Consider the following 23,753-nt stretch of genomic DNA (forward strand, 5'->3'; position numbering starts at 1 on the left):
CCCAGAGTTGGGGGCAAGCTGCCCCCACTGCCCCCCGGCTCCCGCGCCTATGGGAAGTCATTCACAACCTACCTCCCAATCTTGCTTTCAACCCACGCCCCACTGGGGGGGGGGGCTATTCATAGCCCCCTTCCGTTTTTCTGCAATAACTTCCAAACCGCTTGACGTATCGACGCCAAACTTTCAGTACCTTCGGCTGCATCAATTTGACACCTTGGCCTCGTTTCATAAAGCTAGTCCGTAAATTACGCTGGTTTTTGGGCTTGTATTGCAAGCGCATGTAAAGCGATAAATTTATTTCCCCTTCTCTCTTCTGTTCTTGCTTGCAAGATAAATAAATTCAACGATTCAAACTATCGTCATCGCTTCACATGCACTTGCAATACAAGACCAAAAAACCGGCGTAAGTTACGGACTCGCTTTATGAAACGGGGCCGTTGTGTCAAAATAGGAACTTCGTAGCTACCATAGGTCGGCCGGAAATGTGAACATGACGTCAGAGTGACGTCATATTCGGCCGATTTCGACGCAACACATTAAGCCACGGCAATCGCTCCCAAGAGCTCAGTTTTTAAGCTAAATCCAATTTCTTTGCATGAGAGGACTCAGAATAGACTGCGCTATCAAACTGTAATCTCGGATTTTCAAAATTTTGAAAATTATGAAAATTATATAAAATAGAATTCAAAATTTATATTTCTATAACATTTTCAAAAACTTTTTGACTTCTAAAAAAGGATTATACGTATGTGATAGAACACATGCCTATTATGACGACTTACTCTAGCAAGTTTTAGCTAAATATCTTCAAAAATGGCCAAGTAATACGCATAAATTTCAACTTCAAAATTTGACCTTTTTTGACCTGAAAGTGACCTGACCTTAGCTACATTCAACTCAAAATGACCTCGAATGACACAAACGACATCAAATTTGAAATATATGGCCAAACTGGACCATAAAACATGTGTCACGTGACCGACGCATGATATAACATTTCCGTGACCTGAGATGACCTGACCCTGATCTGAAAATCAAAGTACACGTTTGGTACCCTCAGGGTATCTAAAGCATCTGTTCACGAGTGTGTAAACCAAAAATGAGCCTGATCTGACTCGTAAGACGGCGGCCAGAGCCTTAAATGTGAACAAGCAATTTTTACTTTGACCTGACCTGTGACGTCATCGGTGATCTCGAGGTCAATGAAATTAGGTTTCGTTCGACAGTTTGTCCGGGGCTATCAGATGCCGTTTAAATTTTGACAATCGGCCCAGTAGTTTCGAAGTTAGGAGGGGGGCTATGAAGAGCCCCCCCCCCCCCCAGTAGGGCGCGTTATACGCAGACCCCAGTGGGGCGCAGGTTAACGAATACTTACCGGTTTATATAGCCTTGCCTATTCAATGTTATACAGGGTGCGCCATAAAGATTTACCCATCGAAAAATGCACTGTATTTCCAAACGAGTTGACATAGGTAAGCCATTTTTTGCACACAAGTCACGAGACTATCTCCGAACAGGCTAGTCTGGCCGATTTCAGATGTGTTCGCCTTTTGCCTTGATCACACGTCTGAGACGCGAGGGCACTTCAGCGCACGTCCGCCGCACGGTCTCCTCGCTGATCCCCTTTCACGCTCTGAGGAGGTCGCGTCGCAGGTCGACCAAGCTGCTGTGGGGGACGTGGCAAGCCTGGCTCTCTAAGATAGACCAGATGGAAAAGTCCATGGGGTTCAGGTCTGGGCTGGACGGAGGCCAACAGTCCTTGGACCAGAACGCGCTCATGTTCTGCCGGCACCAGCTCTGGGTGTTGGCCGCTGTGTGGGCCGGCGCACCGTCTTGAGTGAAGACATACTGGTCGCCGTACCTCTCCTTCAGCCAAGGGAGCACTTCCCTCTCCAGCATCTGCACGTAGATGGCGCTGTTGACCTTGACTCCAGGTTCCACGAAGACCAGAGGAGATTTGGAGCCGTCAGAGCCAACAGCAGCCCAAACCATCATGCTTTCTGGTTTCTGTCTTCGAAAATGATACTTTTTTGTTGCAGGCATGTCTTCGGTACTCTTGGCGTATACCCGGTCGTTTTGGTTGTTGGATACTGACTCTACGTTGAAAATCTTCTCATCCGACCAGATAAAGGCCTTTTGACCGGCGGACTTCATCTCTTCCAACATTGTTGTTGCCCTGCTCAGTCGCTTTTTCTTGGAACTTTCTGAAATCGTGTGCCGCTTTGACATCTTGTAGGCCTTCATTCTTAGCCTCCCTTTCACGAGTCTCCTCAAAGACGTTTTTGAGATATGCATCTCTTTTGACATCTCCCTCAAACTCCTCCTTGGATTTCTGGCTATTCTCTTCTTTACGGCCTCGGTGACACTTGAAGTTAGTACAGATCGTTTTCTGCCTGGAATTGGTCTGTCAGATGTTGTGCCATTCTCATTGTACCGTTTCATTACATTGTAAATGGTTTTACGGCACGCACCGACCTGTTTTGCAACGGCCCGGTCAGTGAAGCCGGCATTTTTTAGTGCAACGATTTTGTCACGTCTGCTTGTCCGGGTCATGGTGCATAAACTGTGTCATTCACCTAAAAAATAATTTGTTTTACATAAAAGTCACGTGTTTGCCTCGCGCATGCGCAATTTTCGGACCTCTATGTCTAAAAATAAAGTTTTGGCGAACAAGTTTGTGATGGGTAAATCTTTATGGCGCACCCTGTAGGTATACTCATTTCACAAAATTGACGATGACAGCAAAAGTTGAGCGCTGCATATAGATTATAGTGCATTACCTACTCACAAGTCACAGGTACCTATGAGATAAAGATGCCTTCCTTCACTTTAAATGCCTAGTTCAAATACTCCACGACCGAGAACTGTGGCTGCAACAATCTGCGAGGAATCCCAGCGCTGTGACGGCCGTGACGATCTACGTATGTGCTGCCGACAGAATGTTCTGGAGCCGGCGGAATCTGTGACTGGGAGTCAGCCAGAAGAAGCCGACATGCTCGTCTCTCAGCCACAGCTCACCTACATGAAGGGCATCCAGGTTAGTCGGGGCATAAGGGAGCTGGTCAGTCAGGTCAGTCGGGTCAGAGGGGAAGCCACCCAGCCAGAAATTTGGTTTGGCTCTAGTCCATTTTGCCCCCGCAAATTCGACATGCCAGATTTGGGCCGCAGTAAACAGACGCCGTTGGAAGAAGGGGGTTGGGTCGGTATGGCTCTATTCCGGCTAGCCAGTCTTTGACGTAGCGCTCCGGAGTTGGTATGGTTTCGGACCGCCAAGTCCGGCTCAAGTCCGGCTCCCTGCCATGGCGTTGCTACGGCCAGGTCCGGCTGTCTCTTAGCTGCTCTGGCTTACTGTGGCTGAAGTACGGTTGAGGTACGGCATGCGGCTGATGCGTCATAAGTCCGGCTGTGGTGCGGGCGAGGCCGCGAGCTCTGGGATCGTGTGTCAGCTCCAGTAGAGCTCCAGAGTCCAGACCTTACCCGTACTTCGGCCGGAGTAAAGTGCCGGAGCTAGCCAGGCCAGAGGAAAACCGGGCTACGGCCCAGACCATTTTTGCTGGCTGGGCAGGGCGCTGCGGGGTTCTGTTGGTTCGCCTGGGAAGGTGTAGTTTTCTCGGCGCCACCATCCATCTGCCGGAAATGAATTAGTGGGATTATGAACGAGAAGAAATGCGGCAATAAACAACGGTACGTCACATGACCGGATCGATTTAGTTATTTATGGTCGTAACTTTGTGGTGTGTAGCGTTCGTGCCAGCGGTAGGATTTGTTATCGTTGTTTCTGGCCATAAAGGGAGCCCAGACGACTGTTTGTCTGTCAGTCCGCTCATTCAGCCTGGCACTTCCTGGTCCCTCAATTTATGGTGTTCAGTGTTCAGTCTTCAGTGTTCAACCTCGGCTCTCAATTCACTAAGAACGAATGACTCCCAAGCGTATAACTTATGCGTCTCGAAATGCGAAGTTCAACTCTGACATCGAATTCAAGTCCAACTTTCAAATCAACTTTGACACTGCGCTCCTGTGCATCCGTTCAATCAGCTCGGCACCTGAACTCCGCCTAGCAGCCGCGTTCGATGCGGTTGGCTGACCGCTGAGCCCCGACAGCCGCTGTTCGAACCGGAGCAGCGCCAGACCTCTAGTCTCTGGTAGCCAGTCTTGAGATTCAATCGCACCCTGACCTCTGACTGACATAAGACCGTCCCGAACTAGCATCTCTCGTCTTTGGACCCATGACGCCGTAATCTCTCATATATGATCTGCGACTCCTGTTAGCCAGTGTCTGTCGCATTACGCCTCTATGGAGGAGTCCTAGCTTCTAAACCCTGGGGTGCCCTGAATTCTGACCTGTGACCTCCGGTATTCGGTGTCTGTCGAAGCGTGAAACTCTTACCTATATGTACTTACTCTGACGCCTGCCAGCCGTCGGAGCGGCGCCGGCGCCCTGACCCTGATGCAATGCGCCTTGACCTGTGAATTGTGACCCGTGACCTCTACCAGCCGATGTCGATGTCGAAGCGCTGACCTCTGGCCCCTACCAGTCCGTGTCGCTGACCTCTGACCCCTGTCAGCCGGTGTCGCTGACCTCTGACCCCTTCCAGCCGGTGTCGCTGACCTCTGACCCCTACCAGCCGGTGTCGCTGACCTCTGACCCCTATCAACCCGTGTCGCTGTCGAAGCGCTGACCTCTGCCAGCCAGTGTCGGTGTCGTAATACTGACCTCTGACCCCTACCAGCCAGTGTCGCTGACCTCTGACCCAGCCAGTGTCGCTGACCTCTGACCCATACCAGCCGGTGTCGCTGACCTGTGACCCCTGCCAGCCGGTGTCGCTGTCGGAGCGGCGCTGGGTGCACGCCGACGAAGTGGTGATGCGCCGCGGCCGTCAGTGGCGGCCCTGCTACCTGGTGCTGCTCTCCGACCTGGTGCTGATCGCTCAGCGCAACAGGCAGGTGGTGTTCGTCACCGAGCCGCCGCTGATGCTCACCGACGTCATCCAGCACACGTTCAACGTCAAAAAGAAAGGTACGAGACAACTGGCTCAGCATCGACGGTCCTTCCTGTTGTCTCGAAAAAGGGGCAAACCGGAGCCAAGGTATATCCCACTGGCTTTATTCGTGAAGTTGAGGGTTGCTGAATTTTTATTCATGTTAGGTATTTACTAATCGAACATTTACGTAACATTCTTATAACTTATTGTCACACCTGGCTCATACAGACGCTGTGTGCGTCTGCCTGTCGATCAGTCGCAGCTGCGTGCTGTGCTACACCTGGATGATACAGGTGGGGCGGTATGACACACCTTGTTGACACAGGTTAGCTGATGTGACGCCTCCCACTGTCCTCAGAGACCGAGTTCCAGCTGACGGTGCCGGCGGCCGGCGGCGGCCACCGCAAACCGCGCTGTCTCGCCTTCCGCGCACCCAACCTGGAGGCCAAGCTCGCATGGGAGGACCAGGTCCACAAGCAGATGTAAGGCGGCCGTACAGGCCCAGATCCATGACCGTCTGACTCGGGTGGCGCAATAATGAACATATCACAAACTAGATTCATCAGCTTTCCAGGATTCATTCGCATATCGGAATGTCTAAGTTTGTAAGACACTGGGGTAATGTGCGCCGTGCCACACTGCTTTATGGCTTCAACTATGTTTTCTTGTTCCTGGCACAGCTTGGTAACTTTTCTAATCAGCCGAGAAACAGTCGGGAAAGTTAGCGACGTGCAGTACTGAGCAGCTGGTGTGCCCGGTGTGCCGCTGAGGCTCTCCTCTGACTCAGGTGACCCCGCTCTCCCCCGTGTCCCCAGGAGCCTGATGAGGGCCAGCCAGAGCTCCGGCAGCCTGGCGTCACAGCGCAGCGTCTCCTGTGACGCCCTCATCGAAACTTACAAGGTAGGTCAGCACAACAACTAATTTGTCAGAAACTGCATGTAGATTCTGGGTGACATTTTGTGCCGACATGTTTGGCAACATTTCTAATCTAGTGTAACTTGTGCGGAACGGTGGCATATTTCATTTCGACAGTCCAAGGCGCAAACTTTCGTGCTCACCTGCAACGCAGAAACATGCATTATTCCTTTGAACGTCTCATAGGAACAAAGCACGTGTCATGTCGCTCCTTTGAGGCGAGATGCATGAATGTTATATGATGATTCACGGCCTTTGTTCGACGCGTCCCAGCAATGTATTCATTATGCAGGAGCCACCGAGTCATGCCACATGGCGGTGGACATTTGCGACGCATACCCCTATATACGGCCTTGCGCATACCTACATGTTACATTTGGTTCTTTAAATGGAGGAATAGGGTCACACATAAAGATGGGTAGGATGCTTACCTGTATAAAATACAGCTTCGTGCTATATATCCGGTGACTAAGCTTACATCATGGGAGCATGGAGCCTGAATGTCAAAATGCGAAGAAAAAAAGTAAGCATGGAGCTTGAATGTCAAAATGCGAAGAAAAAAGACAATATATAGATGTTTTCTCCTGTTTGTTTAACTGTTTTTTTTTTTGCGAATGACTTATCCACTAGTATTGATGTTGTAGAATGGTTAGTCAACCTTAGTCTACATATTCGCCGTGTACAGGACTACATAATTTCCCCGTACTCAATTCCTACACCGGACGTCCGGTATATGGTACGGAACGGAACACTTCCCGATATCCGTCATCCGTCACGCAGTCCGACCGACACAGTACGTCCATTATGCACCGTCCACACTGCGCCACCGAGTGCGTCCGTCATAGGACGCACAATGTGGCGCGGCGGCGGCGCATCAATCGTCAGCTGACACCGCCAATGTGATTAGTGACGGCCCAGTGATGTACGGCTGGGTGCCTAGTGACGGGACGCCGGCTATGGCGAGACAAGGCCAAGGCTGACGGACTGACGGGGACCGTGCTCCGGGGCGCAGTGGAGGCGCAGTGTCCTTCCCGAGTGTGCTCAAATACCGGAAATTCCTTTTATTATATTTTTGTGTTTTGCTTGGACAACGTTTCTGTATGTATTATGTAATCCTATATGAGCTAATAACGGCAAATATTATAGCGACTAGCGAGAGCAATGTATCAACTGTCATTTAGAAAAGACGTCCAAAATAACCATTTAAAAGGAAACAAATTTCAAAGAATGCAAGAATTTAGGCCAATTTGTCAGTTACGACGTTTGAGGTTGACGGCTGTTACCAGCAATTGATCGCCAACTCTGACGATGCTACGAGCGAGTCATTTCGTTTATCTATTGGGACATAAGAGCGCACCGACTGTCGCAGTCATTTTACGTCCATAACGCCGACGGCAGTGTTCTACTGATGACCGACGAGTCAGCGTTTATCACGGTACACACATCATCGCTCAAAACAATAAGCATAATAAGCAATTTGTCCAAAGACGACATAAAATATCCACTTATAGCACTCCAACATAACGAAGCTGTCGACCACAGACGACGCAGAATTTTAATAACCGACCTATCCGTCTGGCCTGTTTCAGTTCGAGGACCTGAAGCCCGCCGAGCCGAGCGGCGCGGAGCGGGGCCGCCGGAGAAGCAGCTCTCCGCCGGTGTCTGACCGGCGACTCTCCACCAGCAGCGGCTCGCACGTGCTGCCGGCGCCCGTGAAGCGGCAGCGCCCGGACACGCTGCGCGCGCGGCTGTTCGGCGCGCCGGCCCGGCCCCGGCCGCTCAACGTGAAGAAGCTGAGCGCCTCCGCCAAGTGCTGCCAGTACCTGAGCAGCCTGAACGTGCCGGCCGGTGAGCGCGGCCGCGTCACGCCCGTGTTCGAGCGCGAGGGAGACATGACGATCGCCGACTTCGTCAAGAAGCGTCAGAAGGTGTTGTTCGACGTGCAGTCGGCCGACAGCGCCGACGGCGCGTTCGAGACGTTCCTGCTGGACGACGATCTCAGCTCCAACAGCGTCACTCCGCCGCCGCCGGGCTCCCGGCACGTGTCGTACGGGTGTGTGAACGTGGTGCGATACCGGGGCGCGCCACCGCCGCCGCGCCGCTGCCGCCCCCAGTACAACCCCTACCTGGACGACAGGATCGAGCAGGACTACCCGGAGCTGGTGGGCGCGCCGGTCCGCCGACCCTCCCTCACTCAGGGGTCAACAGAGGGCTCAGGGGTCGTAGAGGGCAGCGGCGACGGCGGCACGGCGCAGTCCAAACGCGGTCTGCTGCCCAGTCCGTCCATGAAGTTCGCAGATGACGATGACCTGTCTCCTACCGGGCCAGGCGGACTGTCACTCCTGAGAGGGACAGTCGAGCCAGCGGGGAGCACTGCGAACGGACAGGCCAGGCTGACGGAGATGAATGAAGAAGAGATGACAAACAGGGTAACTACTTGTAACAGGGTAACTGAGCCAGCCGCTGACCATGTGGTTCAGGGCTCTAAACTAAGGCAGAACGACGGAAACTCCGAACAAGAATCCCGCAATCAGCAATCGGTTGAGTGTGAAAAGCTTTCCCAAACAGCAAAGAAGTGCAACGCCGAATCAGAATCATCCGTGACGACTGACAGGTGCGAAAGAAAAACGAGTGTGAACGAAGAAGAAACAAATCGGTCTGGGGAGCACGACAGTGAATCGCCCGTACTGGAGCTATCGCTACCAGCTTCAAATGGAGTACTGGAAGCGCCACTCTGCTACGAAATATGCGTAACTCCTCAAAATGACGGAAATGACAAAACTCTTGCCGCTATGATACATTCGAAACCTTCACCATCACCTGTTGCCGGTGAGTCCTCTACGGTTTCTCCGAGAGAACTAGTTTCATCAGATGCATCTTGCCATAGCCAACCAAGTTCATACGCTCGCGACGCGGCCGATAGAGACGTAAAGGAAAGCATCGATGAGGATAGTCGTAGAGTGGAGCGCTTAGAACGGAACAGCAGTTCCGAAGAGCATGACGACAGGCGCATGTCTGAGAGTAGAACGTCCGGTAGTCCTCGTAGCCAGTGCAGCGGTTTCGTAGACGAGTCACCAGACGCAGGCGAAGATCGCGGCGAAGTCTCCACCGACTTCGCGGTACTGCGTGCGTCTGTCTCGCCTACCCGCATCCCCGCGACATTTTCGCTGGGCGATCACGGGAAGCCTACGGCTCGTGACGGCGCCGAAGACGACCGCTGGACTGCGGAGACAACGATCCTGGAGCCCACGGTCCTACGGGACGACCTCACCGAGCTGGAGGACTCTGCCTACCTCTCGCGCAGCGACGAGCTGCTGGAGCGCCACTCGCAGAAGGTGCTGTCCACTGCGCTGTCCAGCAGCCTCTCCAGCCTGGCGCGCCGCGCCGGCTCCATCCCCAGCTCGCTGGACCGTTCAGAGGTGCGTGCCGACCCGGCTGACCCGCCCCTGGCCTGTCGGAGTGAGGAGGTGCTGCCCGCCTTTCGGTGCGATGACGTCGATGAGCAGGGGGCCAGCGCTACCGGCGTCACAGGCGCCTTGCTGACGCGCCACGGCACCAGTTGTGACCTGGTGACAGACGTAAGTCACGGTTACGTGCCTTGCGCGCGACGTGGTGCGACCAAGGCGCTCCAGCGGCCTTACGGCCAGCTCGTGGCAAGACAGGTGGCAGCGTTCGAGCGGCAGGCGGGAGCAGCGGCGCCAGCCGCACATGTGCCTCGCGCCACCAGCCTGGGCGCGCTCTGGCAGGTTCCGCCCGAACGGGGCAGTGCGGACCTCTCTCCGGCCACTCCGTCCAGCCGCGGCAGCTACCTGACCTCTGGCTCCCCTGCCACATCGGCCTCTGCCTGCGACCTGGACTCGGCCGGTGAGGACGCCACACTAGCGCCATCCAGCGGTGACAGTCAGAACTCGTTGTTCGGCTGTCTGCCGGACCTGGAAGACGAAGTGGCGCCCGACCTAACTCTGGAGCTGGCCGACGGCTATCGAACGCAGACCGACCGCCTCATGCCGCTCTCCGACATCGAGGAGATCACCGAGGAACTGGACGGCTTCGTGTCTGATTCGGACATCTTGTCACCCATCACCGAGGAGGCGTCTTCTTCGAGCGCACCGCAGGAGCCCCTACCGCCGGAGCGCGATTCCTTCCTGAAGCCGGTCCCTCGCAAGAGGCAAACACAGATCAAATGCGATGTTAACCAGCAGCAGGATCACCAGGCCTCCGAGCACATGCGGAATAAGGTGCGGATGTGGGCAAACGGGATCGACGTGATCCCCTACTCCGGACCGAAGACCAGCAGGCGACATGGTGAAGACGGCTGTTATCGAACCATTGAGGGAGTGATGGCAAACACTGGCCAGCCCAGCGTTGAGCGGGCGTTGGAAGTCATCACGGACAGCTTCCGCGGGATCGGATCGGAGGATCAGCCCGACGAGGAGGAAGCTGATGCTGCTGAAATACAGGTTCCTGACGACTTAGAAAGTCCGGAGGACCGAACCCATGAGTCTCCCGTGAGAGAGGAAGCACCTTCACATCGGACTGATAAGGTAAGTGGCAGGAACGTGACTCAACTTGTTGAGGCCAGATGATAGAAACCATATTATGGGCGCGCATGAATGTTATTTGTCTTGCACTGGGCAAACAATGAAGACAGCGGATAATTGCCACAAGTGCTGCTACATACCTAGTACATACCAACGTGTCGCTGCATGTCACCATCAGGTTCTTTTAGAATTTCGGATGCAAGTTTAGGTGCGCTCGTCTCGTAACTTAGCTTGGTAAAGTCATCAGAGTGTTAGTGCTCAATTCTATCTCAGCATAGTAGCCATAACAAAATTGACGCATTGTTGTCCGGTAGGTACATAGATTTGCATCGTTGGTGAATTACCGATGCCTCCCACAAATCACAATACCTCAAGCTCCTATAAAATAAGTCCGATCATGACCACGTCGTTTCATGAGCGATGTATATTGATAGCGTCGCACCATATCATTCATTTCTCTTTCTTTCTTTCTTTCTGCAGGACTCAACAAAGGTGACTTCCATAACTCCACATGTGGCGAAATCCGAGAACACGGAACATAGCCAAACAAATCCTACCTCATCTTCCACGCAGGACGACCTTGCTGGCGATGGACCACGAGAAGGTGATGGACCAGTCGGTAGTGGGAACAGCTCTTCAGAGAAGAGCGGGCACGAAACCGGAGAACCGGAGGGCGAGACACAACCAGCACAGAGAAATCAGGATGCTGAAGCGTTCGACGCGACTAAGCATCAGACAGCCGCCGACGATAGTCTGAAGGACGATGGCAGAGGTTCGAGCGATGCTGAAGTCAGCAGAGAAGAGGCATGGAACGCTGAAACGCTCAACACGAAAGAAGTCACGACAAACGACTCGTCAAGTGCCAACGATATTGCGGGAAGAGAAACAGCGAAAGAAGCTGGTGAAATCGCTCTAACGGATGGCCCGCAAGCACTGAAGATTGCATCAACCAAGGAGGTCAATGTGAGTTCAGAGGATACCCGACTCATGAACCTTCCAACGAAATCATCGGCAGATAGTGTCGACAATCAAATGAGTCAGCCATTACCGGGACCTAGTCCCCTATCGACTCAGTTTGAACAGCCGGCGCCAGAACAAATACCAACAGACGAGGAGGTCCACCAAACAAAAAACCAGAGGGACAGTAAGGAAGAGCAGAATGTTGCTCTACTCGACAACAGCCCGCAAACGAAGGAGAGGGGCGACCGGGTACCACACAATAATGACGAACAAGAGTCAAGGACAACAGATGACGACGAGTTGCCGTCGAACGAATCCTGCCAGCCGATAGACGAGGTTGGGTTCGCTCTCAAACCATCAGAAGACCCTGGTGCCTATCTAAAGACGAACGGTAGCATGGATGAAGAAGTTGATGCGGCCACCAGAAACGTCGCAAATGTCAAAGCAGATGCGAGCCGTCCTGAAGAGGTTTCGAGAACAAGTTTCGCCGAAACAGTTCAAGGAAGTCTGAATTGTCCCAAGGCAGCTGACTCCGCTTCCCACGATCCCAGCCATCCTGCTGATGCTGACAGGCGTTTCCAACCTTCCAACTACCATGAAGAGCTCCCAGCAGACTCAGAGATTGAAACCGAGAACGAACGTCCCGAAACAGAGGACGAGCCTCAAGAGTCCGACGGTGACCATATCGAAGCCGACAACCTGCTGACAGAAACCGAAGCAGGTTCTGCCAATGTTGAAGGGCGGCCTAGCGGGGCCGACTGCGGACCTGCCGCGACTGAGGGCGGTTCTGCCGGAGCAGAAAGCGGCCCGGCCGAGTCTCCTCGTCTGGTGGCCAGTATCCGCAGCCTGCTGCGCCACCTGAGTCCGGTGACGGAGAGACGTCGTCAGGAAGGGGACCACCGCGACACCCACGACGGACACCAAGCGCCAACGCGAGCCAAACGGTGAGCAGGACGTTCCAGCGGAGGCCTCTAGCTGCGATGATGGGCTGGGTTCCAACTTCCAAGAATTATGTATTGTCTTTGCAGAGAACAATTATAGTAAATATAAATCTAAGCAAGTGATGACAATTGACAACTACGGATTGCTGAGAGAAAACCCTCCTCGTTCACAATACTTATGAACTACCTAAAAGCGGTCATCATAATCCTTTCCTGCAATCGCGGTAACTGACCCCAGACCTTTGCTGCAGATTTCCGAAGTTTTGGTCGCACCACTCACGCCGGGACCGGAAGAGTGAGCCGATCAGCACACACGACTCTGCCCATCACGGCTCTCACGTGTCGAGATCAGGTGAGTTGGTCAAACCGCACAGAACACCATTAATTTCTAACATCTTAGTGCTGTAAGCTGGCTACATCGAAAGATGTCACCGTAAGAAAATCCCGCAGATCATCCTCAGCTCGTTTTCATATTGATATGTGCATCTTCACCCACCGAGCTCTCACACCTGACCGAAACGAGGCGCTGACCACACCGTTTCCGTTTCAGGGAAACTCACCATCCTCACACGTCAGCGACCATTCACCATGGCTACTGTGAGTCAGATGGCGGCGCCGGAGGGCCACGCCGCAGGTCGCATCCCGGTACTGCCGACCAGCGCCCTGTAGACGACCTGCGGTGACCTGCAAGACCGGGCGCCCTGTTGCAACCTAGTGGGCAGTGACCTGCAGTTACCCAGTGACTTGCAGTGACCCATCAACCTGTAGTGCCAGTGACCCAAGAACCTGCAGCGGTCCCAGTGACCTGCCTACGGCAGAAGGTGCGGTAGCACGGGCTGCTGGTAGACCACCGCAGTGAACCCGCCTCCAGCTTCAAACAATAGAGGACGGCACTGACTGATGACATTGGACGCTATAGCTTCGCCGTAGTGTCGCTCAGATCGACGCGTAGAGGCGTAGTACGACGCTACTGCTAGATAGGCAGTGCCATCTGTAGCCCGTATAGCTAACCAGTAGCAAGCGAGGGTGTCCGACGCAGTTTGACGTCACTTGCCTCCTAGCGACGCGCGTAGCTTTGCAAGCTCAAAGCATCTTTACCTCTAAAACAACACATGATACTGTTGAGTGTAACTATGTGCAATACGGGCTAGTCTCGAGGAATGCTCACGATGATGGTTGGTTTGGTATCTAGAAATGCGGTAGTACGAAGTAGCTGGATAGGGAAAGACGTCAGACAGTTCCCGGTCGAGGGTTCTAGAGCCTGCTCGATGGGTAGCGGCGCACGAGGTGTGGCTCGGCAGGTCCCAGGTGGTCTGTTAGCCATGGTTAGATAACCATTTTAAATCTGGAGTCAGATTCTGGTATTACACCCCGGTGAACAGCTGATATCACACATGAACACGTTTCCTGTACATTTGGAATTGGAGTATGCTAAAACAGAAGCAATCACAAGCCGCGTACGCTGTTCAACCTGGCTGACACCTGGTTCACAGCGCTCACGAAAGTGTTACCTCCACTGACACAAATGTATCGAACAGCACTGGCAACTCTCTGGTGCCTGGCACCCTCCGAGCAGAGCTCGGCGTGTAGTGGTGGGTCTATATGTCCACGGTGGCAGCGGTCGGGAGCAGACGACGGTCTCTGGACCGGCGAGCTCTTGTTGTGCTTCCCGTCCACGTTTCTAAGTGTTCACCCAGTCAGGAGTGAAGTGAAAGTCTGCTGGATGTTGGCCAGGGTAGCGAATCTCGCGGTGTTGTCTTGACCTCAGAGGTCTTGTGAAGTGTGAACTGGCCTGTCAACTATGCATTGCTCGTACTCGCCACATCACCATCGTTATGTCAATAAATATGCATAGATACTTTATTTTGAGGGAGCCATTTACACCTATGGGTGACACTCAACATACCCATTGAAATTAACTCCGAATAGCAAAGCGGTCTCCTCTTCCGGTCAAGCTGTTACACCCTGGTACAAACCACAAACCTACCAAGCAAGGCAATGACTTTGGAGGCTATATATACATCAATGTAGGGACAAAACTTTCGAATTTTTACAGGTTTGGCCTATATTTTAATTTGCTTACTGAAACAAATTTATGTTTTGCAGTTGATTCCAATCAATGCGGGATCCGTGTCACTTTCATGCTCTAATTCATATGCGGTATGCCACTAGAGAGAAAAGACAAACGGCTAGTCTGTTACAGGGAGCTGTAGCGTGCCACACAATTCACCCTTATCCCCTCCCTCCACTTCAGACGGCTCCCTGGTCTACCAACACGGCAGAAGCTCCTCTGAAGTCTCCCACCACCGAGTCTGACGGCGTAACTACCCCAAATACTGAAGATCCATCGTCCGGAGCTACGGCCGGTGCGGAACCGGCACAGGCAGACCGAGACGCAGGGTGTCCCCTCACCGCTCCGACCAGCATCGATTGTAGCGCCGTCTGCCCGACCGGAGCGACGTTCGCAGCGCTGCCACCGTCCAGCAGAACTGATCAGTCAACCGGGAGAGCACCACAGAGCAGCCGCGAGCAGCGAGCGTCCACCCGGCGACAGGATGGTTCGAGTCCTGTTGGATGTAGGAAAGGCACGGAGTCGACTCGGTCGAATCTCGATTCAAACTGGACACTGGCGCGAGATGAGAAAATGTACGGTGGTGTGGAGCCAATGTCTGAATACCCTACTTCAGAGGAGACCACCGGGAGTCGACCAAAACAGAGGGAAGTGCGAGATGTTCAGAGGTCTCATGATGCCTCCACCGGAGCTCCACGATTGACCGAAAAGAAAGACAAAGAGAAAACAAGCAGAGAACCTGATGCCCTTGGGGCACCCGATGACTTGCGTAATCAGCAACGGGGACCCGGCGCTTCCAGGGAGCTGTCTATTCTTGCAACGGATAGCAGGGACGTCGGCGACAAACAGGACTCGGCTGCCAGTATCAAACAGTGTCCTACCAATGGCAACGGGCGCATCAAGCCGAGTCCTACCAAAGGCAGCAGGCGCGGCAGGGCCAGGAAGCGACCCGCACCGCCACCGCCGCCGGCTCCTGTCAGGGGTATAGTGACGATTGTGGTGCCGGCGGCCCGTTCCCCTACCGTCAGCGACCACCTGCATCGGCACATCGCGGCACTGGTGCGCGGCGAGCCAGCACCAGTCACCATGGGGAGGGGAGGGCCGGCACCAGTCACCATGGGGAGAGGAGGGCCGGCACCAGTCATCACGGGGAGAGGAGGGACGGCACCAGTCACCATGGGGAGGGCAGATCGGGTTACTAGCCGCAACTGAAGCTGACTGGACGGACCGGGGGTCGCTAGTGACCCCGACCGGACCGAAGGCTCCGACTGGAGCTAACCCGGTCGGGAGCGAAACCTGCATGACCTGTAAATGTGCGCACCATGCAGCTATGTGTCTGTGGCCCGTGATATGTCCGCATAATCACTCATGTCTAATACACAAATATCAGCACCAAATATGAGAGCCCCTTTCTGCACCAATCTGGTTTGTCATCCTTATTGAAGATGGGCATACCTTCGCGGTAGCACAGCAGATAGAATGAAGTCTACATAATCGTTAGTTCTACTCACTATGAATTGGCTGTGCATTTATCACAATATCACTCGCATGAGTTTGAAATTTAGCTTTGGGAAAACTACAACGCGATTGATCGGCGTATAAATTATACCACATTCGCTCACACTTCAGAGTTCAGATGTCTACATATACGGTCGACCCAAAACTTTATCTGAGAGATCTGCGAGCAATGAAAGCCAATCAGGGACAGAAATAAGAATTATTGAAACATGATTATTATAGCATCATATCATGTCATTTATTTCATTTTCAGTACACCAACGCATACAAAAATAGCCAAGCACTGCAATAGCAAACCCAAATAGACAGTCCGTATCCACGACGGTACGACCCATCGACTGTCTTTGGCTATATCTACTACTAGGTCATAGAAAAGATTCAACTTTGAAATAAAAAAGGAGTAGCTACGCCGCACCCCACCTTTCGGTGGGGTGCAGCGTAGCTACTCCTTTTTTAATAACTTGGGTTAATATCGAAACACTGCAGTTACATTACTCACCCAGCTACGAGTCAGGAAATAGTATGGAGTCCCTCTACATAAGGAAGGAAATCACGGCATCTAAAACTTAAATGACACAATTATATATCTATCAGCTATCTGCACTTTGAGAAACTTTTGCAAACTCATGTTCCACAGGCTTTATTTTGTGATAAAAGAGAAGCAAGAATAAGATAGGGTGTGAACTGCTATTGCCAATCTGCTTCATGATATATTCTCAACTTGTATCGTAAAAACAGCAGGTTTACGATTTACGCACGAGAACCGTGCAACTCATATCTTATTCAAGCATCATCACCGATCAGTCGCGTTAAAATAAGCGCAAACGAGCATTGCCAATGGAAGTTGTACGGAATATCTAGGTAACAACGATAAACTGTCAAGACTAACATAAATAATTCAGCTTAGGCGTCTTAGCAGCCTTTTGACCCAGGTATGATACGACTTTTCTTTATCACAAAGCTCAGGTAGCGTACTATACGCAAATATTCATGACATTTTACCTATTCTGGTAAATATACTCATCACCCGTAATAAGCCATATTCCTAAGTGAGCTATGTATCTTGGAATGCTATCGAAAGCTTCTCAGCGTCGTACGAATTCCGACTCACCATGTGTTGGAGCCACGCACCTTCGTCGTTGTTTTCTTCTTTGGATACTCGTGGATGTAAGTCGTACCTAATTAAACAGCTTTGAAAGAACTTGCAGCTTGCCATCGCGTTGTTTCGCCTTACGTCTCTCATATTATGGCAGGGTGCAAATAAATGCACCTGTACCAGCTTCCCCTTTCGTCTCCAACACTGCTCACTCACGGTCACCGGCCGAGTGCCCGGAGCGCCTGTTCCGTTCGCATCGTCAGCCGCTCACGGTCACCGCCCGAGTACCATGAGCGCCTGTTCAGTTAGCATCATCAGCAGCTCACGGTCACCTGCCGAGTGCCCGCAGCGCCTGTTCAGTTCGCAGCGTCAGCAGCTCACGGTCGTGCAGCAGCTCGGTCAGCTCGGGCTCCGGCAGCTCCAGCAGCATGCCCGTCAGACGGCCGGCCAGCTGCGGGTGCTGCTCGTGCAGTGCCGCGAACAGCCGTTCAGCCAACTCCTCGCGGGTGGCCGGTACCGGTGCTGTGGTACCCGCCGCCGCCGCCGCCACCTGCCGAGGAGCGGTAGAGTCATAGGACGTCAGACTTAGGGTTGGCATTTTTGCCGGCAAAAACTAGTTTATGCCATTTGCCGGTTTAAACCGGTTTTAACCGGCAAAAAGTGGCAAAAACTGGCAAAAACTAAGAAAATCACAATGCTATGCCTAGACATGAATTTGAACATTAAAAACATTTTAAGGAGAATTCGGTGAAAGCTTTATGCTTTCAAACAGAAGTGACATTGACCATTGAAATGCTTCATAACTCAGAAACATTTTCATGGGCTTTCCATAAGGAGCTAGTAAGATGCCTTTTGGGGGTGACAAATGAGCCAGTGCAAGGGTGACTGGGTGAGTCCTGCACAATCAGAAGTGCGAAGGGGCATCTGCCACTGATATGCGCACGGACGGCACCCTACTTACCGTGGCCGCCTTGCCCCACTCTCCTCTTCATGGAAATACATTCCGTTGTGGATGTCTACCGACATGCATAGACATTTTAAGCAGGGATAAGTAATGAGACAGCTTCAGAATGTTTAGTGCATCTATATAACTACCAGAAATGCATTTGCACATTCCAAATCCATTCCTAACTAGAAAAGTTGTAGGTTTGGCCATCTGAGTTTTAGCCAGTTTTTGCCAGTTCTTGCCACCAGGGTTTCTGCCAGCCGGTTTAAACCGGTTAAAACCACTGGCAAAAACCAGTTTTTGCCACCCCCTGCCAACCCTGGTCAGACTGAGGGGTGAAGTCTAAGTAAAGTCAAAAGTTTCCTAGTTAGGTATTATGGTGCAACTTATAAGAGGCATACAGCGGTAAATTCGGCGCATTTGCAGGCGGACTACAGATAACAACTTGACATGGACCAGCATAGGCTACAAGTGAATGAGGTTCATCTGATGTATTTTAAGAATAACAAATTTGTTAAAAGTAAGACTACCCGATGGTTTTCAAAGTTGTAAACTGCTCAAGGAACCGACGCAGTGAAATAACACTGGTGTACAAAGAGCACCGTGAACTGAACATGATTTATTGGGCACATGCTGAACTGACTCTCACATACGAGTCGCACCTGACTGGCTCCTGTGTAGCGGAGGTACTCGGCGCGGGCGGCGGCGACGGCCTCCCTCAGGCGTCCCTCGTCCTGCAGCAGCCTGGCCAGCCGGAGCGGCGGCATCTCCAGCAGCATGCCACTCAGCTGGGCGCACAGCTCCGAATCGAGTCGGGAGACGCGCGCAAACACCGCCTCCCCCAGCGTCAGGCTGCCGGACAGACACAGACACAGTGAACGAGCGGTGCGGGAGTGTGTGAGGGCAATGTACACAGTTCAACCCAGGAGAAGGTGAAGCTTGAACCAATCAAACAAATGTGAATTGTGAGCACTGAACACCGAGCACATTAAACATCTGCAGCTAACTAGGTGTCTTTCTAAGCGCAGGATCAGCATAAATGAATGATTAACCCGCGCCGGGCCGGGGGGGGGGGGGTGTTTGAACACCCCCCTGCGGTTTTTGGCACACCTGTTCGTGCATCTTTTCCGCACATGTTGTGAAAATTTCAGAACCAGGTCGCCTTAGGTCAGGTCACCAGGTCACGCCAAGTGACCTCACCTCAGAAAAAATGGGAATGCTCGTCATAGCTACACCGATTGATCGATTGCCTTGAAACTTTCAGCGATTGATTAGAGCAACAATATCTATAAAATGTATATCTCAGAATTTTGATATCGGTGACCTAAGGTCAGGTCAATTTTGCGGCCTCTCCATTATAAGTCAATGGGAGAAAATTGAAAAGCGTCTGTTTTGCACGAACGCTATTCTAGACACTCTCAAACATCGAGAGGTAGGTACAATTGACACACTGAACCGGAAAATGGCAACTGTGACCCCTCGTTATGTCCCCGAGATCATCTCAGGTCACGAACAGAATCTATCAGTTTTTCGCTAATACCTTCTGATAGAGGCGTGCTAGAGCGCTGAAAATGCCTTAGATGTGTTCGCCTCGACGTTGCGGATCGACTGATATGCAACATGACCTTTTCCGGTCAGGTCATGACCTTGACCTGAGGTCAAATTTTCAAGTTAACCTTTCAAGGTCAAATTATAGTTCATCCAACGCGTCTCGACGAGAGGAAAACGATGCTGGCAAAAGTAATGTCATGGCTCTTTTGAGTCAAAAGTTATTGCAAAAAAAAAACGATTTCCGCCCCGGCCCGGCGCGGAATCTCAGAGCAGTAAGGTGTGGGTAAAACGACACGTACACAAGTCACGAAAGAAAACAGCACTTCATTTAACAGGTCGTTTGATGTCAATGTAATGACCTGACCCGAAAGGTATTGTTGCATACGGGTCGATCCGTATCGTGAGGCTTAAAAGTCTGAACACACTCAAAGTGTTTTCATCGCGGTAGCATCTCTTCACCAAAAGTTATTGTCGAAAGAAGCTCGAAACCTTTAAAAACTGAGATCTCAGGAGCGGAAAGAGAGGTCACGGGTGCAATTTTCCGATTCAATATTCATTGTTTGTCTGTTACCCGATGTATGAGAGTGCCTCGAATGACTTCCAGCCAAAAGAAGCGCAATTTCTCATTTTCTCTGGATGGGTCGCAAAATTGATCTGACTTTGGGCAACCGATATCAAAGTTCCGAGGAATACTTTTTTTACATAACTACTTATGCCCTATTGATCGCTGAAAGTTTCAAAGCGACCGTCCAGTCGGTGTAGCTATGACGAGCCGAGCATTACAACTTTTCTTGAGGTCAGGTTACTTGACGTGATCTGGTGACGTGATCTTGGAAGACCTGGGTCTGAAATATTCGCTACATCTACACATTAACGATTGTGATAGTGGCCAGTGGCCACCATTTTTTTATGTTTACGGAAAACCACAAAGGGGGTTCAAATACCGCACCCATGGGAGGTGGTCTCAGCCAGCTTCGCCATGGTGGGGGAGGGGGAGGGCCGTATTTGGCCACACCTGGTTATCTCGAAAACTATGAAAGACACGAAAAAGCAAATGATAGCTCGCTATAAGATCTTTCAGAGCTTTCGTGTCTTTTTATTAGGTCTTCGCTAAGGTCAATGGAGATCAATTAAACAATTATCACACAATTTTCTCGATTTTAATCCTATTTTTTTTTTCACAAATCGGCGTACAACTCGCGAGTCAAAGAGCTAGATTCACGGAAAAGCGCATTCGATACCCCATTCAAAGCTCTTTTTTATCAGTTTAGCTCGAATGTTTGAATGGACGGATTGACAGAGCCGGAGCCCACGCTAAGCAGAGCTTGTTGCATAGACCCCGACCTCTACCGCCCGATCGCACAATGCCGGATAACAGAAAAATTTAGATGTCAAAGTTTATACGCTCTTCAAAGCCGGACATGGCCTGTCCCACTCGACTGACTTCAACTGGCTGCGGCTGCTCCCACCAACCGCAGACCATCTCCGTCTGGAGTCTCAAATACCGAGCGCCGGAGCGACCCGAACCCGGGCTTTCACTACCGGGATTTCAATGCTCCACCAACTGAGCTACAGGAGAGCATGTCAGTCTTTCCCTGACATGCTCTCATATTTGACCTCAGGTCATCGGTTTGGCCCAGAGAAAGCAAACACCACCAAAATAGACAGATTTTGTCTAAACGATTTTCCCGCCATAACTTTGGCATCCATGACAAATACTTTGCCACCATCGTGTTTCTCTCGTCGAGACTTGTCAGGTGAACAATAAGTTGACCTGAAAAGTCTATTTTAAAATTTGACCTCAGGGCAAGGTCATGACCTGGCTGGCAAAGGTCATGTTGCATATCAATCAATTTGTATTGATGACCTGAACACATTCTAGGTGATTTTATCACTCCATTAAATCTCCATGAAAAGTTATTGTCAAAAAGAAAACTTCTGGTGACCTTTTATGATCTAGCATGACCTTTTGAGAGGCCACTGTCCATCGGTTGCACCCTGTCCATAGCATATGAAAAGGGCACAACTGGCATTCAGATGGTTTTGTTTCTGTAAACATCTTGTGGTTCTGACATCTTGTTTAAAACAGGAGCCATTTGTGTTCTTTTCCCCAATTACCTCACAATGGTAAGGTCACAAATCTGATCTGACCCCAAAGCACAGATCAAGATATGAAAAATCAGACACCTACCTATCCAAATTGTTGGCACTGATTCACTTAGAACTCACGCACTTCAAAGTTTCAAACTTCTAAGAGATAAGATATAGTAATGAATGACAGGATCACAACAAGGTACTTAGCTTGACCTGGTGAGTGGTGACCTGACCTTAGATGACCTGGGGGCTGGGATAGAAACTTTGCACATGATGCAAAATGGATGCATCATAAGCTATGTCAATGTAGTGTACTGCAGCTTTGTTTACACACACAAAACAAAATGGAGTGTAGCCAAAAATGTCTCACCTGGCTTCCACCACCAAGAAATTAAGAAAGGATTTCAATGAATGGATGACCAAGTGCATGAAAGAGTGTGAACAGAACAGGTGAGTAGCTTGTGCAAAGTCAGCTTGTGCCAGCTTGTACAATTCCTACCTCCCATTTTGCTGATAAGAAAGCAGGGTTTGGACAGCATTTCCAAGCTCCTGGTCTGACTGAAGAAGCTGCAATAATTCTTCATTTGTCAGACCTTCGCCAAGAAGTTCAATTAGGCTGTCCTCTTGACCCGGCGAAAGGTGCCTGAAATGAAAAATGAAATGGAAAAAGCATGTTCCAGAAGTTGTGCGCTAAAGTAGGCATGAAATCATCAGGGTTGATGTATGTAACTACAACATGAGATTCATAAATCAATAGGTCAAGACAGGCATTCCAAATTTGAATTGAAATTAGGTAGTTCTTGTTCTGTGCACACTTATCATACCTCAGTTTTACTAAAAGATGGTCCAATAACACTTCCTGAGTATCTGGCAGATGAGTTGTTCCTGACATCTGAAGTTCTCAACCTAAAAATTAAGGACTTGCTTGCAATCACTGCTTCGCACACTGCCATATCAACACGTTTCAATTTGTTTGTTATATATTGCACAATGCACATAGTGCACGTTTGTTATAGTGCGCCAAAAATTGTAGCAGCTGCGTGGTTTCTGAAGAAATATTGCTACCATATTCATCTATGACGTAATTTACCTAGTGCTTACCAATCAACTAACAGATTCGCAAATATCTTACATACAATTTGGTAGCACAATAGGTATTTCATAGCTGTTATTCACTAAACCTTGAATGATATTAGGAACGGAGGACGGAGGCGTATTTACAAATTGCAACCGAGCTCCGCCGTAGGGTATTTTATTTCCGCCGTAGTGTATTTCACTTGGGGAATTTTCTACCATACATCTGCCTGAGCTTAGGGTAATTACAATTTGTCGGCTACGTTCAAAAATGATGCACCTTTTTTCGCAGTATAGGATATCGCATGTGCATATTTCTGCCTTTTTGGGTGCACTTTATCGGTTTTTCGTGAGTAACTCGCGTAAAAACCGTCCGATCGCGACGAAACTTTCAATACCCCCGATTTTATCAATTTTACACCTACCCTGAAAATTTCATGACTCTGGCCCAAATGACCTTTGACCTGTGACCTATTTCTCGAGACCATGTTTGGCCCGAATCGCGATTCGGCGTATGTCGGCTCGCATTAGCCGCGCGGTTGCAGTCTTCACGTGGTTTTAAGCGTTGAAACATGTGATATGATGCTGGTCCCATGCATTAAAGGGTGGGTGTCAAGGTCACCTGAAGGTCAGGTCAGCTCAATGACCTCTGATGACCTCGGTTCACTTTTTCGAGTTTTACATGTCTCTAGGCTAGTTTTTGGAGCTGATTTCGAATTTAGCAACCATTTGAACATTACAGGGGGTGTAACGAAATTATCCGGACACCTTTCTTCCCGCTGTAAAAGCAAAACAATCTGGTACTTTTTTATCTGAGCTTGTAGCCACCTTTCATAAAAATACAGTGGCGAATGTTCTGGACTCTGGAGCAATTCAGCCACTGGATCATCCAGCACACTGGCTTTGATGCGGACCAACGCCGTCTAAACCTGTGCCTGCGGTTGAGCAGTGCTTATGGCGGGTGGCTCTTCGTACACCTCCTACTAAACAAGAGCCCACAGGTTTTCGATTGAATTGGGATCGCGACTTTTTCCAAGTCATAAGCGTTAGCCCAGAATGATTGA

At 50.8% G+C, this 23,753-nt stretch overlaps 3 protein-coding genes across 4 annotated transcripts in view; 2 read left to right on the forward strand and 1 right to left on the reverse strand.

Moving 5' to 3' along the window:
- Window positions 1–5,903, forward strand: part of LOC122363590 — a 31,519-nt gene extending 25,616 nt beyond the window's left edge. The window contains exons 7-10 of the mRNA XM_043333051.1: window positions 2,939–3,037; window positions 4,816–5,017; window positions 5,341–5,464; window positions 5,798–5,903. Coding sequence (XP_043188986.1) covers window positions 2,939–3,037; window positions 4,816–5,017; window positions 5,341–5,464; window positions 5,798–5,903 — 531 coding nt within the window. The remainder of the gene's footprint in view (window positions 1–2,938; window positions 3,038–4,815; window positions 5,018–5,340; window positions 5,465–5,797) is intronic.
- A 4,144-nt stretch (window positions 5,904–10,047) lies between these two features.
- Window positions 10,048–14,190, forward strand: LOC122363582 (dentin sialophosphoprotein-like). The gene is made up of 4 exons (XM_043333035.1): window positions 10,048–10,441; window positions 10,919–12,342; window positions 12,591–12,691; window positions 12,890–14,190. Exons 1-4 carry the CDS (start codon window positions 10,124–10,126, stop codon window positions 13,006–13,008), a joined length of 1,962 nt encoding a protein of 653 aa, XP_043188970.1. The 5' UTR covers window positions 10,048–10,123; the 3' UTR covers window positions 13,009–14,190.
- A 1,959-nt stretch (window positions 14,191–16,149) lies between these two features.
- Window positions 16,150–22,577, reverse strand: LOC122363583 (polyadenylate-binding protein 1-A-like). Of its 2 annotated transcripts, XM_043333037.1 has the most exons (5): window positions 22,440–22,577; window positions 22,115–22,258; window positions 18,633–18,822; window positions 17,377–17,574; window positions 16,150–17,266 (listed from the first exon to the last, which is right to left on the reverse strand). In XM_043333037.1, the coding sequence occupies exons 1-5, from the start codon at window positions 22,505–22,507 to the stop codon at window positions 17,243–17,245; spliced, it is 624 nt and encodes a 207-aa protein (XP_043188972.1). In that variant the 5' UTR covers window positions 22,508–22,577; the 3' UTR covers window positions 16,150–17,242. The 2 variants fall into 2 exon arrangements, with proteins under 2 accessions (XP_043188972.1, XP_043188971.1); XM_043333036.1 differs by having other exon boundaries at window positions 16,150–17,574.
- Between the last annotated feature and the right edge of the window lie 1,176 nt (window positions 22,578–23,753).

Source organism: Amphibalanus amphitrite, unplaced genomic scaffold (assembly GCF_019059575.1).
Source record: "Amphibalanus amphitrite isolate SeventyFive unplaced genomic scaffold, NRLGWU_Aamphi_draft 000628F_arrow, whole genome shotgun sequence".
Classification (NCBI taxonomy): domain Eukaryota; kingdom Metazoa; phylum Arthropoda; class Thecostraca; order Balanomorpha; family Balanidae; genus Amphibalanus; species Amphibalanus amphitrite.